A 19,432-nucleotide genomic window follows, 5' to 3' on the forward strand; every position below is an offset into this window, starting at 1 on the left:
ATGTCCTCTTTAATCAGCAAGCATCATCCTTTCATCAATTTATTCCAGACCCATTTGATTTTTTAAAAGTGATCCAGATAATTTTACCGATAATTTTAATGCAGTTCTGTTTTGGATATAATTGACTTGTTGCACCTTGGTAGGTGGATAACTCCAGCCTGACTGGTGAGTCTGAACCACAATCTCGTTCCACTGAATACACACACGAGAACATACTCGAAACAAAGAACATTGGGTTCTACTCCACCACATGTCTTGAAGGTAGGTCGGTTGCTGCTAGAAATAAAGACATTTCCATATTTCAGTCTTTACTTCATTTTTCCTAACTCCTCGTTCTCTGTGCCACTGAAGTAATTCCATAAAAGGGTACTGCAGAAGATAAGAGCTCATGTTGTTCGGGGTGATATGGATAGAGGACTGACGAACAGTAAATGGAGAGTCGAGATAAATGGGTCATTTTCAGGTTGGCAAACCGCAACTTGTGGGGTGGCGCATGGACGAGTGCTGGAGCTTCAACTATTTGTGATCTAGTGACTTGGATGAAGGAATGAATGATTTTGTAGCCAAATTTGCTGATGATACCAAGATAGGTAGGAAAGCAAGTTGTGAGGATGTTACTTGTGAGGATGTTACAAAGAGAATGGACAAAGATTTAGCTGATATAATTTATAGTGAGTATAAGGTGAGGTTGTCTGCTTTGGCCGGAAGAATAGAAACACAACATTATTTAAATTGCGAGTGCTGTTGTGCGGAGGGACCTGAATGTTCTTATACATGAATCACAAAAGTTTAGTATGCAGGTACAGTAAGTAATTAGGAAGGCAAATGGAAGGTGGCCTTTATTGCAAGAAAGAGGAGTATAAAAGTAGGGAAGTCTCCTTCATTAAGAAAGGATGTACTTGCATTGGAAGCAGTTCAGAGAAGGTTTACCTGGCTGGGTTCCTGGGATGAAGGGGTTGTTTTATGAGAGGTTGGGCCTATACTGATTGGAGTTTAGAAGATTAAGTGGTGACCTAATTGAAACAGACAGGATTATGTGGGGGGCTTGACAGGATACACCATGAGAGGATACTTCCTTTTGTGGGGGAATCTAGAAATAGGGGCCACAATTTGAAAATGAAGGGTCTCCCATTGAAGACCGAGATGAGCAGGAATTTCTGCTCTGAGGGTCATTAAGTTTTAGAATTCTCTTCTGCAAAGAGTTGTGCTGGCTCGGTCATCAATATATTCAGGGGTGAGTTAGACAGATTTTTGATTGACATGGAAGCCAATGGTTATGGGGTCAGGCAGGAAAGTGGAGTTAAGGCCACAATCAGATCAGTGATGTTCTTATTGAACGGCAGAGAAGGTTAGATGGGCACTCCCGCTCCTACTTCTTGTGACCTTATTAATCTCAATGGGACACAATTTCACTGGCATTCCTCTTATTTTGCCCACATGACTACTATAACTATCCTCGTGCCAGTTTGTGCAGGGAATGTAGGTTGACTGTTCAGGAGATGGGAACCTCGTAGCTGAGACTCATCAAAATGAAAATAGGTTGTGGCATTATAAGTGTACATACTATAATGATACATGCCAAATTTATTTCAATTATGTGTTTACACATTTATACTTTATTTTGAACAAATTCTTGGTTTTGTGGGAAATAGTAATTGTTCAGGATTAGGGAAGGCTTGTCTACAATTAATTATTTTCCTGCCCAAGGATGAATTCTGCTAATGTAATTAGTGTAAGACTCCCCTGTAGCAGATCTCCCTCTTTATAATGTGAAACGAATTCTCCAATTATTCCCAGGGAATAAGAAAACTTGCTTAGCATCAGCGAATTAACCGGTCATCCAGATTTACTCCCAAATAACCCAAAGCTCTCCACTGAGCAAATCTAATCAGTCGAAGCTCTTTGACTGAGATTGATCTGTAGGGGGCACGGTTAAGTAGTTTACAGATGGTACATAATAGGGACAGTATGGTCCTTTAATGTTCTAAAACATTCCAACATGCTTTACCGGAGTGATACAAAGCAAACTTAACGCCCTGTCACATAAGGCAATATTAGGGCAGATGGCCTAAGCCTTGGTCAAAGGGTCCTCAGACCAAGGGCATCTTAAAGGAGGAAAGCGGAAAATGGAATTCAATCTGGCACAGGCTCCCAGATCCCAGTGAATAAGACTTTGCAGGATCGACTGGACAAGGAATGTCTGCCATTTTGCTTCCTAGTTGATGAGCGATGACCCATACTGATTTTATTCTCTTTTATGGCATTTTGATAAAGCGGAGAAACTTGCTACGCCATTTTGAAGGGCAAGTAACAATCAACTACATTTCTGTGTCTCTGGTGTCACAGGGAGATCAGACGAGTAAGAGTGGCAGATTTCCCTCCCTGAAGGACATTAGTGAAACAGATGGGGGGTTTTCTTTCACACAACCTCGTAGTTTCATGATCATCATGAGAGATGTTGCACAAATACGATGGGTGGAATGGTTTCATTCTGTACTGTATGTTTGTATAATTCTATGGCCGTGATATTAAGGGAGACTTCGGGAGGGTGCGGAAGAAGCTAAATTCATCGAAAGAACCCAGCAAAGCTGGAGGCATGGAGGAATAGGCTTCTTGTGAGGGTCTCATTAAAATGATGCAGGGCCACCTCCTGCCCAGCAGCCGACCACAGGGTTAACCTGCTGACGGCAAATCCCGGGGCCATTTACTGTTGGCTTCTGACACTGAGAAAGGAGCGTCCGCTCCATGTGGTGGTAGGGAGGGCTGGGGGTCGGTGAGTAATTTCAGTTTGAGATTGGGGCCAGGATCGGCTCACGGAACCCTTGTGGCAGTCCTATTCCCTCTGACCCAGAAAGAGTGATAAACAGGCCTGTTGAATGGAGAGCTGAAAGCTCCTGTCTTGGATCAGCTGATCAGAACCTCACAGATCAGGCCTCCCCCTCATTTATTGAAGTGCTGACTCTGCAATCAGGCAGTGACTTTAGTAGTATGTCCATCAGTTTCCAGCCTAGCCTTTCTAGGAACATCCTCCATAGCTTAATTTCGAACTTCTGTACCTACTGGGGGGGGGGGGGGGGGGGGGGGGGGGGGGGGGGGGTTGCAGGTGGTGGATAGGGATTACCCAGGTTCTGATACTTTAATTCCCCTCGTGACCCTCATCCAGCTATCATGGGTTGGTGGTGGGGGGATGGGGGGGGAATTAAAATTGAGGCCAAATTTCAAGCAAATATATATTACCTGTTTGTAATTTTAAAAAATTATTATTTTGAAAGGTACAGCTACTGGCATGGTGATCAGCACAGGAGATCAAACTGTGATTGGAGCGATTGCAACTCTTGCATCAGGCGTACATAATGAGAAGACTCCCATCGCCGTTGAGATTGAACACTTTGTCTGTATTGTAACCGGATTGGCTGTGTCTGTTGGAGTGGTGTTTTTCATCCTTGCGCTGACTCTGGGGTACAAACTACTCGATTCCATCATCTTCCTGATTGGCATCATTGTTGCGAATGTGCCTGAAGGCCTCCTGGCCACTCTCACTGTAAGTTCACAGCAACCAAGCCCGGCCTTGCTCTTGCTCACCCCTGAAGCTTGCGAGGTGCATGACCACAGAGTAGGGGGAATGGCGAGGGGGCTGATGGGAAGGCAAGGCAGACTTTTAACTTTGGCCTAAAATGGCCCCAAATCAATGGTTTTCGATGACAGAAAACTAAGTGGCTTCTGCAAGAGCCAGCTAGCTTGATATGAATCTCTCCAGCCATATATAAGGACCTCTAGAAGGACAAACGGAGAGTAGATTCTGTGGCAGATGCCGGTGGAGGGGAATGGTGCAAGTGGACAACAATGTCAAAACAGTTTGTGGGGCCAGGAGAACCAATGCTTCTTCTGCCACCAAAAATAACTTTGTGATAAACAAAGTCTATATCTACCTGATTGACTTGTAGTGGCCCTTTAAAAGCCAGTGGTTAGACTACTTGATGTCCTGTATAATGTGGGACTAGAATACATGGTGTATGCTCTGCCTATTTGCATACTAAAATTGCAGTTGGGGTCCTATAGACGGCATATGATTCTGATCTCCATATTTAATTAGCCCTCCTCTGTCTTTTTTGGGTACACATTTAAAGCCCTGTCTGCAAATCGAACCAGCCCAGCAGATTTTTATGTCAATCTACTGTTTTTAAGGTGAGGGATGGGTGGTCAGAAATTGAAATCATCCCCATGTCCATCAGCAAGCTAACAACCAAATCGAGTGATTAATTTGAATTTAATGATTTAAAGAAAATCTTTGCTCGCAGATAATATACCATGCATCCACAAAGATAGTTTCAATGGGTGCAAATCAGCGACCCCATTGCACCCGGCACAGAGGCGGGTGAATCACACGAGAGTCTCAAGTCAGGCTCCGCACCGGGCTGATCACGAGCCACCCAACTCGTTCCGCCCGCCGCGATTGGATTTTGCTCTCGCTGGCCGAGATCCAGATCTACATATTTAAATAAGCCTAATAGCTCACTTAAATACCCGGACGCCGGATTCACCCAGCAGCCGAGACACAACGGCTGCACCTGAGAGACTTTGCCAGGGCGCCATTTAATGCTGGTCCACACAAGCATGGACCAGGTGTAAAGGCACCTGGTGAGTCTCGGGACCAGGACCGGGCAGGTGGTACCTTGACAGTCCCACTGGCTCCTTGTTGCCTTGGCACTGCTGGCCTGGCACCCTTGGTTGCCGTGATGCTGGGTTGGCACTGCCAGGGGTCAGGCCTGGGCAGGGGAGGGCCTTACTAATTGGAAGGGTGCTCAGGAGCCTCGCCAAGGTGAGGGGAGGAGGGTTCAATAAAGGGTGGGGGTAGGAATCGGGGCTGCTGATCAAAATTTTACCCTGATCTGTGAATTGCAGTTCTTGCTGGCGAGATCAGCTCACTGGCAGGAAATCATTCTGAAGTGCGCAGTCGGGGGAGAGAAACTCCCCAAGTCCAAAAGATATGTCAAAGTTCAGTTGAATAGTGGCGCTGCAGCCGCCGACAAAAACCCCGCTAAACGCTCCCGACAGAGGACTTAGTTTTAAGTCCGCTGAATTGAGCCCATAATTGTGGGGAACTTTAATCTTCATATAGGCTGGGACAATCGAATTGGCAAGCATGGTCTAAAAGGTCAGTTTCTAGAATGTTTTTGTGACAGTTTCCTGGAGCAATGCTTTTGTGGAACTATCGAAGGATAGAACTCTCTTAGATCCCGTCCTGTGTAATGAGGCAGTGTTAATGAGTAAATACCATAGTAAAAGATCCATTGGGAAATAATGATCATAATACCATTGGATTCCATGTTAAGTTTGCAAATGACATGCTACCGTCACAAACAAGAATCTTAAACTTAGGGCAGCATGGTGGTGCAGTGGTAGCACTGCAGTCTCACGGCGCCAAGGTCCCAGGTTTGATCTTGGCTCTGGGTCACTGTGTGTGTGGAGTTTCCACATTCTCCCCGTGTTTGCGTGGGTTTCACCCCCACAACCCAAAGATGTGCAAGGTAGGTGGATTGAACATGCTAAAATTGCCCCTTAATTGGAAAAAACGAATTGGGTACTCTAAATTTTTTTTTTTAAAGAATCTTAAACTTAAACAAAGCCAATTACATAGGTATGCGTGAGAACTTGCTAATTGATTGGGGAAATAGACTTAAAGGTATGACGGTAAATAAACAAGAAGAATCATTTAAAGAAGCAATTAAAATATTCAACAAAAATATATTCCATTGAAAAAAAATCAGCAAGAACGTAGCACCATGGTCTGCTCAGGAAGTTAAGGACAGTATCATTGAAAATTATAATGTTGCAAAAAACAGTTACAATTTTGAGGATTGGCACTGTTTTAGAAACCAGCAAATAAGCCCCAGAAAATTGATAAGTATGGAAAAACTTGAATGTGAGAGTAAATCAGCTGATAATATACAAATAGTTTGTAAGAGCTTTTAAAACTCAACTAAAAAGAGAGTAGTTAAAGTAAATATTGGTCCCTTGGAAGAAGCGACAAGAAAAATTATCATGGCGAATGAGGATATAGCAGAGGCATTGAACAAATATTTTGCGTCTGCCTTGACACTATAAGACACAACAAGTTCCATGCCAGAAATAGAGGTAACTGAAGGTTGAAGGGAGTGAGGAAATTAAAGTAATTAATATCAGCAGAGAACAACTAGAGAAACCCAAGAGACCAGAATCCAACAAATCCCTGGGACCTAGAACGAGAGATCACAAATATAGGTTGAGAGGGGTAGATTTAGAGCTGAGATGAGGAGGAACTACTTCTCATGGAAAGTGGTGAATTTGTGGAACTCGCTGCCCCATAGTGCTGTGGAAGTGGAGTCAATAAATGGTTTTAAGAAGGAGATAGATATATTTCTGATTTTAGAAAAGGATTAAAGGGATAGGGGCAACAGGTAGCGAGGTGGATTTGGGAACAGGAAGAGATTAATCATGATCTGATTGAATGGTGGAGCAAAACCGAAGGGCTGAATTGCCTCCTTCTCCTAATTCCTATGTTCCTATGAGGTCTGCACCCTTGGGTTCCAAAAGAGATGGCTGCAAAATAGTGGTCGCGCTAGCTGTAATTTTCCAAAATTCCTTCGATTTGGGAATGCTTCCACCAGGCAACCATAACAATGCTTTTCAAGAAATGAGGGAGAGAGAAAACCGAGAACTACAGCAGTTAGCCTATCATCAGTTGTTGGGAAAATGCTGGAATCTATTATCAAGGAAGTCTTAACAATGCATTCAGATATAACAAATGTAACATGATTAGAACAACTCAATATGGTTTTACAAAAGGTAAATCTTGTTTGACAAATTAATTGGCGTTTCTTGAGGATGTAATTGGCAGAATAGATAAAGGGGAACTGGTAGATGTACATATAAATTTCCAAAAGACATTTGAAAAGATGCCACACAAAAGGTGAATTGGCAAGAGAAGTGCTTATGGAGTTGGGTTAATATATTAGCGTGGATAGTGGATTGGCTAATGGGCAGGAGATGAGCAGCAGGGAATAATGGGACATTTTCAAGTTGGCAGGTTGTGACTGGAGGAGTGACACAGATCAGTGCTGGGGCCTCAGATATTTATAATTCATATTAATGACTTGGATGAAGAGACAGAAGGTAATGGGCTGGATTCTCCGCCCAGCCGTGCCACATTTCTATTTCACCCCGCCAGCGGGATGCTCCATTACGCCGGCTGCTCAATGGGGTTTCCCATTGTGGGGCAGCCCCACGCCATCGGGAAACCCCTGGGCGGCCGGCAAAATGGAGCACCCCGCCGGCAGAGAATCCAGCCCAATGTATCTAAGTTTGCTAATGAAATGTAAATTATGCTGAGGACACAATAGAGGCTGTAAGGAGAAATAGACAGCTTAAGTGAGTGGACAACAAAGTAGCACGATGGAGTATAATGTGGGGAAATGTGATGTTATTCACTTGGTTCGGGAGAATAGAAAAACAGATTTTTTAAAAACTGTTGTGAAACTTGTAAAAGTGGATGTCCAGAGAGACTTCTGTGCTCGCACATGGAACACAAAGTTAGCATGCAGGTACAGCAAGCAATTAGGGAGGTAAATGGCATATTGACCTTTATTGTACACAGATTGGAGTACAAGAATAAAGAAGTTTTGGTGCAATTGTACCTGGCCTTGATGAGACTACATCAGGAATACTGTGCAAAGCTTTAGTCTCCACAATGAAGAAAGGATATCTCTTGCTTTGGAGGTAGTACAGTGAAAATTCACTAAATTGATCCCTCAGACAAGGAAGTTGTCCTATGATGACAGGCTGTGTCAATTGGCCTATATTCTCGCCTTGAGAAGAATGAGAGTTGATGTCAATCTATAGTTACCACTTGACTCTCAATACAATGTAAACTAATATGCGCTGTAGTGGGTCCCCTAAGATGAGTTAGTTTTCCAGGATTGGTGATGGGAGTGTCGTCTAACATTTACCAGCTGTAAAATATAATTGTAGAATACAATGTGTTTATCTCAAGCTCATATATCTGCCAAAATTTCAGAATCCTTTATTCATTCATGGGATATGGTCATCACTGACGAGGCCAGCATTCGTGGCCCATCCCTAATTGCCCCTTGAATTGAGTGGCTTACTGGGCCATTTTCAGAGGGAAGTTAAGAATCAACCACATTGTTGTGGGCCTGGAGTCACATGTAGACCAGCTAAGGATGAGAGAATTCCTTTCCTGTAGGACATTGATGAACCAGATGGGTTTTAGCAACAATGATCGTTGTCATGGTTACTATTACTGAGGCTAGTAGCTATGTTCCAGATTTATTAATTTAATTTAAATTCCACCAGCTGCCATGGCCCCAGGGCATTAGGCTGGGCCTCTGCATTACAAGTCCAGTGACATCGCCACTATGTCACCATCTCCCATGCATCAAATATCTCCAAGAATAATTTTTGGGTTCCTGGGCTTCAGCTTCACTTCTCCGTCCACTCCACAAATCCCTTGATTCTCTGAGAGATTAAAAATCTGTTCATCTCGGCCTTAAATGGGTTCAATGATGGAACATTCACAACCCACTGGGGTAATGAATTCCAAAGAGTGAAACCCTTTTGAATGAAGTAATTTTTTTCATCTAAGCAACAATACTAACCTGAAATTTCCTTTGCACAGTAATAACAAACAAGACACAAGTTCACCTCTGCCCTTTTATTTGCAGGTTAGTCTCACCCTTACAGCCAAAAGAATGGCCAAGAAGAACTGCCTGGTAAAGAACCTGGAGGCTGTTGAGACTCTGGGATCCACATCTGTTATCTGCTCTGATAAGACAGGGACACTTACCCAGAATCGAATGACTGTGGCACATCTTTGGTTTGATAATCAAAACCATGTAGCAGATACCAGTGAAGAACAGTCAGGTGCAGAAAGAATGTGATTGAATCTGTTCATGTCCTAATTTCACCGATTCTGATCTGACACACTGACTCTTTTTAGCATCGAGAAGATTTTCAGATAATTTAGCTTTATCATCCTTTTCGGTAAATATTTGCCCAAAGGTAACTTCAGACAGTCATTTTGATCTCTGCATTGACACTTTTAACTAGGCCAATCGTATGAATTCTGAATAACTTCAAACATCAAGAGGATTTAATTTTCTCTGAAGTCCAGTTTTAGTGTACAGGGTATCGCAGTCATGCTGTGTTCCAGTCTGCACCACCTTTTTTAATGCTCTTATTTTAAAGAGGCCAACAGCTAGCAAAGGGGTTTACTGCTAATCTTTACAGCAGTGATGGCAATAGTTTATTGAATAACCTTTCCTTTTTGCAACACAAGCATCTTTTTCCTACATCTGCTGGCCATTCTTATTCCATCGCAATGCAAGTACGGCACTGACTCCAATATCTCCTGCAATGAAAATTATTTTCATTGTAGCTCAGTAGTTCAGCTATTTGTTCAGCCAAGCAGTCTGCTGCCTCTGCTGCAATATGGTGTGAAACGAGACCCACAGGTGCAAGCTTTGCAAAAATGTGAGTTATATTTAAACTCCAGTGATGCCAGCAAGAATCAGCTCAACTTGGGCAACTCGTGCTTCAGTGCCACCGGCTTCAAAGAGTAATTTGTCAGTGTGTAATAATAACATGAGGATAAATATCCACTGGCCTGTCCTCCCAAACTTACTAATGCCTAAACTACAAATTGGACATTTGCGCACTGTAAAACCATCAGCAATTTCCAGGCTTCTTATATCATTCAAAGCAATGCACATGATACCAATACAAATGTGTTCCTAGAAGTTAGTGTGTGAAGTGTTTCTTTGACCCCTTGTCCTCCTTCAGGTACCATGCCCTCAAGAGGGTGTTGGCGACCCTGGACTTCCATTGGGTTTGGTTTGCCATTGCTTTCTGCATATGGCTGATCAGGAAACTCTGTCACCCTAACTGACTGCCATCTGGCATATTGGAAGGATTTACAGATTGATAATCAATGTGTTTGGCCACGTTATGAACACATTTTCCATGGCCACCAAGTCCTGAAGTGGGATTTGAATCCTGAGTTTCTGATCCAGAGGTCGAGATGCTACCCATTGCGGCACAAACCTTTTCTTTGGCTACTTTTATTCTGGAGTACAAAGGAGTTACAACAAGAACTGACACTTATATTGAGGCTTAAACCTATTAAAACAAAATAGTTTAGTCGGACAAAATTGGCACTAAGCCAAGGAAAGAGACATTATGGCAGGTGACCAAGAACTTGGTCTATTATCAACGTCTTAATGGAGGAGAGAAACAAGTAGAGTTCTATGAAGGGAATCCCAGAACTTTGGCACTAGGTGGCTGAAGGCTTAGTCATCTACGATGGGGTATGAAAAGTGGAGAAGTTTGAGAAACCAGAGTTGGAAGATTGCAGAATACTCTGAGGGCTGCTGGGCTGGGGGAAGTTACATAAATAGCCAGGTGAGGTGCTGAGATTTCAAAATAAAGATAAGAATTTTAAAATTAAGGTATTGGTGGACTGTAAGCCAATGTAGGTCAGTCTTGGGTGAATGGGACACGGGTAGAAATTTGGATTTAGTCTTTTTTGGAAGTTAAATGGAATAAGGCCAACTGGAGATGCATTGGACTAGTCAATAAGAAAAGACAGGATGAGGATTTCAGCATCAGATGTACCTGGCTGGAAATGGGTGATGTTAAGATGTTGGGTGAAGGCAATCCCGCAAAGGATTTGGGATTGGGACTTGACTCTGGTGAACTGGGACGGTGAGGTTAAGAGTGAGACAGTGGCTAGGAAGGGAGCAGGAATTGATTGCTAGGGAGCAGAGTTTGTCATGGGATCGCAAAGTTAATGGCCTTGGTGTTTTCACTGTTTAAGTGGAAAAATCTTGACACGTGTAAGACTGAATATCAGACAAGTAGCTTGACAACAGAGGCAGCAGAGGGGTCGAGAGAGGTAGTGCGGAGTTAGAGCACCTGAGAGAAGTTTTAATTGGATATTGGTCATCTCTAACCTTTCACATATTGCCCGTATATATGCCAAACTTTACTTTGTTTCTTTGCATGACGTCACCGACTCAGTTAGTAACCCTCTCATCTCTGAGGCCGAAGGTTGTGTGTTCAATTCCGACTTCAGAGACCTGAGCATAAAAACCTAGGCTGACATTCCAGTTGGAATGGGAGTGCTGCACTGTTGGAGACACTGACTTTTAGATAACATTAAACCAAGGGCTGGTCTGTTTCTGTTCTCACCAGTGGGTGTAACACTCTCTTTCCAAACCCCCCCTCCCGTCCCCCACCACACACACTCCCCCACGCTATTTAAAAGAACAGGAGAGTTCAACAGGAAGCCAATATTTATCCAGCAGTCGATATCACTCAATGAGATTACCTGGTCATTATCATATTACAGTTTGTACCTGTGGAGGTATGTATTAGGGGTATTAAGGTACGCTGTGATGCTGAGAGGCTATTGGTGGATAGACACTGGATCCCGATTGGATCAGCCGCCTGCTGGCTCCACCCAGTAAGGCGGAGTATAAGAGCCTGGATTCTCCCAGCAGCCGCATTCTGTAACTGTGCTGCGTAATAAAGCCATTGTTCGACTCCTTCTCATCTCGTCTCGTGAGTGATTGATTGTGCTACAATTTATTACACAAACTTTTAAGGACATGGAGCTCCAAATCATTCCGGAGTGTCTGCAAATCAGCCCCCACGCGGCAAACGCAGCGGCCAATTTTAAACATTGGTTAGCGTGTTTTCAGGGATACCTCCGAATGGCCCCCGGCATGCCTACAGAAGAACAGAAAATCCAGGTTCTGCATGCCAGGGTGAGCCCTGAAATCTACACGCTCATAGAGGATGTGGAAGATTTCCCGACAGCGATTGCTATGCTGATAGGAATCTACGTTCGGCCCGTCAACCAGGTCTACGCACGCCACCAGCTCGCGACAAGACGGCAGATCTCCGGGGAATGCGCTGTTGATACTGGGGAGAAACTGTCCATCGGTTGCGGCTAATGAACACACAGAGCTGCTGGTCCGAGATGCGTTCGTGGCAGGTATGCTTTCATCCCAAATTCACCAGCGATTGCTGGAAAGAGACACACTAGGCCTCAAAGAGGCACGGGCCCTCGCGGCCTCGTTTGATGTGGCGTCACAGAACGCCTGCGCCTACGTCCTCGACCGCGCGGCAACCCCTTGGGCACCGTGGACCCCTGCCGTGACTGACCCCCCGGGACCCCCTGCCCCCCCACCCCCCCACAGGCCTGCATTGCCAGAGCGGCAGATCACCCGGGGGGGCCCCGCTACTACTTTTGCGGGCAGGGGAAACACCTCCGAATGCGCTGCCCGGCCGGCCCGCCCTCTGTAAAGGGTGCGGGAAAAAGGGGCATTTCTTAGCTGTGTGCCAGGCCTGGGGGGTAGCCGCAATCTCCAGGGGAGAACCCCAAACTCAACCCCCCCAGCGATCCATGTGCGGCCTACGGGCGCCGCCATCTTGGGTCCCGGACTCCATGCGGGAGGGATGGGCGCCACAATTTTGTGCTCCCCCGGCAATGTGCGGCCCATGGGCGGTGCCATCTTGTCCACCCCTGACCATGTGCGACCCGTGGACGCCGCCATCTTGGCTGACGACTAAGGAACCCGGGATAGACGGCCACACAGGGCCTGAAGTAAACGCCCTGATGCAGCAACTACGACTGGCTTCTGTGACCCTGGACCAGTCGCGGCCCCGAACGCTCCAAACAGCATCAACGACTATACTTGTAAACGGGTACGAGACGCCCTGCCTGATCGACTCTGGGAGCACGGAGAGTTTTATACATCCCGATACGATAAGACGCTGTTCCCTTCCGATCCACCCGAGTAATCAAAAAAGAATTCTGCCGGCGGGGTCCCATTCGGTAGCGATAAAAGGGTTCTGCATCGCGAACCTCACGGTGCAGGGGAGGGAGTTCAAAAACTACCGGCTTTACGCCCTTCCTCACCTCTGCGCTGCCACACTCCTGGGATTGGATTTTCAGTGTAATCTACAGAGTTTAACGTTTAAATTCGGCGGCCCTATACCCCCACTCACTATCTGCAGCCTCGCGACCCTCAACGTCGATCCGCCTTTCCTGTTCGCGAACCTCACCCCGGATTGCAAACCAGTCGCCACTAGGAGCAGACGGTACAACGCCCAGGACCGATCTTTTATTCGGTCAGAGGTCCAGCGGCTGCTGAGGGAAGGCATAACTCAGGCCAGCAATAGTCCCTGGAGAGCCCAGGTGGTCGTTGTAAAGGCCGGGGAGAAGCAGAGGATGGTCGTAGACCATAGTCAAATCATCAATAGGTACACACAGCTGGATGCATACCCTCTCCCCCGTATTTCCGACATGGTCAACCGGATTGCACAGTACAAGGTCTTTTCCACGGTGGACCTTAAGTCCGCCTACCACCAGCTCCCCATCGCCCGAGCGACCGAAAATACACTGCTTTCGAAGCAGATGTGTGGCTCTATCATTTTTTAAGGGTTCCATTCGGTGTCACTAACGGGGTCTCGGTCTTCCAACGGGAGATGGACCGAATGGTTGATCGGTACGGTTTGCGGGCCACGTTCCCGTATCTCGACAACGTCACCATCTGCGGCCACGACCAGTAGGACCACGACGCCAACCTCCGCAAATTCCTCCAGACCGCAAGCGCCCTGAATCTCACATACAACAAGGAGAAATGCGTGTTTAGCACCGACCGTCTAGCCATCCTCGGCTACGTAGTGCGAAATGGAGTGATAGGCTCCGACCCCGAACGCATGCGCCCCCTCATGGAGTTCCCCCTCCCCCACTGCTCCAAGGCCCTGAAACACTGCCTGGGCTTCTCTTATTATGCCCAGTGGGTCCCCAACTACGCGGAAAAGGCCCGTCCGCTAATCCAGTCCACCTGTCGACAGAGGCCCGCCAGGCCTTCAGCCGCATCAAAGCGGATATTGCAAAGGCCACGATGCACACGTTCGACAAGTCCCTCCCCTTCCAAGTCGTGAGCGACGTGTCTGACGTAACTCTGGTGGCCACCCTCAACCAAGCGGGCAGACCCGTGGCCTTTTTTTCACGCACCCTCCGTGCTTCAGAAATCTGCCATTCCTCAGTGAAAAGGAGGCCCAGGCCATAGTAGAAGCTGTGCGGCATTGGAGGCATTACCTGGCCGGTAGGAGATTCACTCTCCTTACTGACCAACGGTCGGTTGCCTTCATGTTCGATAATGCACAGCGGGGCAAGATCAAGAACGGCAAGATCTTGCGGTGAAGGATCGAACTCTCCACTTGTGACTATGAGATCTTGTATCGTCCCAGAAAGCTGAACAAGCCTTCCGATGCCCTATCCCGCGGCACATGTGCCAACACACAAGTGGACCATCTCCGAACCCTCTACGAGGACCTCTGCCTCCCGGGGGCCACCGTTTCTATCACTTCGTAAAGACCCGCAACCTGCCCTACTCCATCGAGGAGGTCAGGACCGCCACCAGGAACTGCCAGATATGCGCAGAGTGCAAGCCGCATTTCTACCGGCCAGATAAAGCGCACCTGATAAAGGATTCCCGTCCTTTTGAGCGCCTCATCCTGGACTTCAATGGCCCCCTCCCCTCCACCGACCGCAGCACGTACTTCCTCAACATGATTGACGAATACTCCCGGTTCCCATTCGCCATCCCCTGTCCCGACATGACCGCGGCCACGGTTATTAAAGCCCTCGGCACCATCTTTACACTGTTCGGTTTCCCCGCCTACATACATTGCGATAGGGGGTCCTCCTTCATGAGCGACGAACTGCGTCAATTCCTGCTCAGCAAGGGCATGGCCTCGAGCAGGACGACCAGTTACAACCCCCGGGGGAACGGTCAGGTAGAGAGGGAGAACGGAACGGTCTGGAAGACCGTCCTACTGGCCCTGCGGTCCAGAAGTCTCCCAGTTTCCCGCTGGCAGGAAGTCCTCCCGGATGCCCTCCACTCCATCCAGTCGCTGCTGTGTGCAACAACGAATCAAACACCTCACGAACGCCTCCTTGTCTTCCCTAGGAAGTCCTCCTCCGGAACGTCACTTCTGACCTGGCTGGCAGCCCCGGGACCCATCCTGCTCCGAAAGCATGTACGGACGCACAAATCGGACCCGTTGGTCGAGAGGGTTCATCTCCTCCATGCAAACCCTCAATACGCCTATGTGGCGTACCCCGATGGTCGACAGGACACGGTCTCCCTGCGGGACCTGGCACCCGCCGGAGCCATACCACCCCCCCAACACCAGTGACCCCCTCTGGAGCCACCCCCCCCCCCCCCAACACCAATCACCCCCTCCCTCCCACCGGCGCACCCCACAGCCGCCCCCTTCCAGGGTGGATCGGTCCTTCCCCCGGCCCCGAATAGGGATATTGGAGCGCGACAAGGCATCGCGACGCTCCCAAAGACGACGGGGCCTGAACCTGCGCCTGCATCACCAACGGGTCTAAGACGATCGGCGAGGATGACCAGGGCACCCATTCGACTCATCGAATCAGTATAATGAAGCAAGAAATGCCTCTGTAAATAATTTTATTGGGTTGCCCAGTAAAAGCGGCATTGTAAGTAGTTAATATCGGAGCATAGCCGCCGTGTTAGCGGCATCCTAGGTACCGACTCTGGAAACCCCTACCACCATACGGCCCACCGGGTTCCTTTTCAACAAGGGGTGAATGTGGTGGTATGTATTAGGGGTATTAAGGTACCCTGTGATGCCGAGAGGCTATTGGTGGATAGACACTGGATCCCGGTTGGATCAGCTGCCTGCTGGCTCTACCCAGTAAGGCGGAGTATAAGAGTCCGGGTTCTCCCAGCAGCCGCATTCTGTAACTGTGCTGCTGGGGAACAAGTCTGCGCAATAAAGCCATCGTTCGACGACTCCTCATCTCGTCTCATGAGTGATTGATTGTGCTACAGTACCAACTTGTTCTGTACAAATTGGCTGCTGTATTACCAACATTCCAACAATGACAGTGCTTCAAAATTGGCTGCAAAGGATTTTCTCTTGTTTGTTTATTGGACATCTCTGGAAAGGCCAATATTTAATATCCATCCCTACTGGTGCCTGATGGGGAGCTGTCTTCTTGAATCACTGCAGTCTCCGTGCAGTAGGTACCTCCATAATACCGCTGGATAGCAAATTCAATGACTTCGACCCAGCAACCGACTGTTGTTGGGTCAGTGATATCCTTCCAAGTTAAGATGTGTACCTTAATTGGATGAGTACTTGGAGACGATGGCTCTCCCATTCTCTTGCTACCCTTGTCTTTTTAGGTGATGGAAGTAGCAGGGTGGGCAATTTGCTGTTGAAGACACTTTGGTGAGTTACTGTTGTGGATGTTGTAGATGGTACTTACTGCTGACACAGAGCACTGGTGGTGGACTGATTCAATGTTTAAGTGGTACTGCTTTTGTCCTGATCTAGCCTCTTGAGAGTTGCTGGAGCTGTCTATCATCCAGGTAAGTGGGAAGTGTTCCATCAAAATCTTGACTTGTGTCTTAGAATGGTTGAAAGGCTTTGGAATGTCCTGATGTCATGACAGGCATGTCATATAAATAGGTGCTCTAAAAAGCTCAGGATGGCTGAGTACAGACATAAGACAGTTGCTATTAATCTTGGTTGTTGCTGAGGTTTCTCTCAGTATGAGCAATTTAGAAGTGTGTGTGTATGTATATGGGGTGAATGTTTACACCAAAGGCACATCTCCAGCTACATAGACTCTCTACAGTGCTTAAGGATGCCATTCGGCCTATCGAGTCTACACAGACCTGCCGAAAGAGCACTCTACCTAGGCTCACTCCCCTACTTTATTCCCTTAACCCAAAACATTGATCACAGCCAATCCACCTAACCTGCACCTCTTTGCAGCTAACAATTCCATTACAATTTATTTCTAGTTTGGAATAGTTGCAGTTTGATTATTCCAACATTCTGAAGAACAGCTGTAAGCAAATATAATAGAAATAATGTGTGGAGAGAAAAGGGAGCTAATCTTTTGAGTCTGGATGACTCTTTGTCAAAGCTGTCATCCCAGACTCCCTTTTCTCTCCACAGATGCTGTCAGACCTGCTGAGATTGTCCAGTATTTTCTGTTTTTATTTCCGATTCCAGCAGCCACAGTAATTTACTTTTTTAATAGATAGAATCACTAATGTACAAGTTGTGTATTGTGTTCATTCATAGTTCAGAGCTTCGACCAAACATCACAAACATGGGCTGCTCTGGCCAAGATTATCGCACTCTGCAGTCGAGCAGAATTTGCACCAGGGCAGGAGGATGTCCCGATTATGAAGGTATGACAGAATCATTGTTCATTTCCCAGAAACTTTCTTTACGTTTTGTTTTAGTATCAATCAGATATAGGACAATAGAAACAAACCTGCCTTGCTGGAATAAATGGAACTTGACGCTGAGAGGAAAATGTCAGAGATATAGTGGGGAGGTCACAGGAACATGGTGGTGGGAAGTCAAAAGGCTAGGAGCTGAGTGAAGTAAAAGAAATTGGGTGTTTACTGGTGGCCAGGCATAGATAAGGTCATTGAAGAACTAATCCAGCAGTATCACCCTTGCCAAATGCAGCAGCCCTTGCTGCCTTCTGCTACCCTTCGCGTTGGAAATGGCTAGATCGCCTGCGGACCAGGGTCCACGGTGATTATGTGGGCCTGCTTGTGGGCAAGATGCTGATGGATGCCCAGTGGCTTATTAGTTCAAGAGATGGAGACCACTACCTCAGCGGCCATGGTAGATTCCTTGCGTTGAGTGTTTGCCATTCATGGGCTTTCTGAGTCAATTGTTTCTGACAATGGCACCCCCTTCATCAGCGATGATTTACAGGCTTTTGTGCGAACCAATGGCCTATGACACACGGGAATAGCCCTGACCACCCAGCATCGAAGTCTGGCTGAGAGGGCCATCCAAACTTTCAAATAAAAGCAATCTGGCTAATTATTTTGTTTTTTGTACAACTCAGCTCATTCAACCATGAGGTCACACCAGCTGAGCTGTTCATGGTTGAGAACCCGATTGGATCTTGTGTTTCCAAATTTGGAGGGGAGGCACATCAGGCCTCTTAGAAGAGTCAGTGGTCAGAGCAGAGGGGCGAAGGTCATTCCGGGTGGGAGACCCGGTTTTGGTTTGTAATTTTACCTCACGTTTGCCTTGGTTAGAAGGATGGATTTTGGCCAAGTCAGGTCTGTTGTTTTATGTGGTCAATGTGAATGGGAAGACCATCAGAAAGCGTGTCGAGCACTTGAGATGTCAAGGATTGGCGACCCCCAACTTGGAGTCGATAAATCCAGCTAGCATTGTGAATACTCTGTTCATCCACGGGGAGAGGCTCCTGTTTCTGTTCAACCAGTAGTGCATGTTGAGGCCGGTCAGGCCATTTCACCTGTCGTGAAGTGGGCCCCCCTGATTGTTGACCACTCAGTCACCCAAAAGAGTGGCAGGGTTATGGAGGTCTGAGAGTTCCCGGAGTTCTCTGGTCCAATTGACTTTTTGATGAATTCACTTTTCCCTGTTGTCTTTGTTAACATTTGTGGCTTCTGTATATAGTTTTTGGGGTAGTTGTAATCAGGGACTTAAGGGGGAGGAATGTGATAGCACGGCGCCTTTAAGTGAGCGAGCTCCACGGACTACGTGACCGACTTGGGGCCAATTGTGCAGGATCGTGTGAACCCCGACCAATGGGGAGTTTGCGTGGGGCTCTGAGAGCACACCCCAGGTAGTGTGAACCAGAGAGCCAAAGTGTTCTTTTGTTGTGTAGTGTTCTGTGCCTGTTGCCTAACTGCCTTTGCGTTTCATCAATAAACCCCTTTGTTAACTGCAGGAAGCTTCCAGGATGTGTCTCGGGCCACCACAATACCTTTTGCAATAAATATTGATGGTGTTTCTCTAAAGAGGAATATTGAACTCAATGTTGTTTTATATTTGGCACATACAGCGAGATGTGGTTGGAGACGCCTCTGAAACTGCTCTTCTGAAGTTCTCTGAAACTGTATTTGGTAATGTGATGGAATTCAGGGAGGAGAATACCAAAATATTTGAAATACCATTCACTTCAACCAACAAATTTCAGGTAATGCACGAGTATCGCAGGAGAGTATAATTTAGATACATTTCTAAGTCTTTGTTAAATAACTCATAAATGCAACAATATCACAGCCCGCTAACAGGTTGAGGTTTATGATCAGTCTCTAAGCTGCTTTCCTAACCCCGCATTAGTTGTTGAATTTGAAAGAATGAATCTGAGTTTATAAACTGTATTAAAAAATCACAAATGCCTGTGTTCTTTGCAGCCGATGAGGATCTTCAGGAGCACTGGAGTTCTCTCTGTGAAAACAACTTGGACTTTTCGACCCAAAATGTATCCAAAATGTGCCTGTGTTGTCGATATCAAGTTGCATAAAAGTAT

General features: G+C 46.6%; 1 protein-coding gene across 2 annotated transcripts in view; it reads left to right on the forward strand.

The window, feature by feature from the left end:
- LOC140398241 (potassium-transporting ATPase alpha chain 2-like) overlaps nt 1-19,432 on the forward strand; it is a 99,738-nt gene that overhangs the window by 29,452 nt on the left and 50,854 nt on the right. For both annotated transcript variants that reach the window (XM_072486665.1, XM_072486664.1), the window contains exons 6-10: nt 144-261; nt 3,273-3,541; nt 8,721-8,919; nt 17,203-17,312; nt 18,962-19,096. In XM_072486665.1, coding sequence (XP_072342766.1) covers nt 144-261; nt 3,273-3,541; nt 8,721-8,919; nt 17,203-17,312; nt 18,962-19,096 — 831 coding nt within the window. The remainder of the gene's footprint in view (nt 1-143; nt 262-3,272; nt 3,542-8,720; nt 8,920-17,202; nt 17,313-18,961; nt 19,097-19,432) is intronic.

Source organism: Scyliorhinus torazame, chromosome 21, assembly GCF_047496885.1.
Source record: "Scyliorhinus torazame isolate Kashiwa2021f chromosome 21, sScyTor2.1, whole genome shotgun sequence".
In the NCBI taxonomy this organism is placed as follows: Eukaryota; Metazoa; Chordata; class Chondrichthyes; order Carcharhiniformes; family Scyliorhinidae; genus Scyliorhinus; species Scyliorhinus torazame.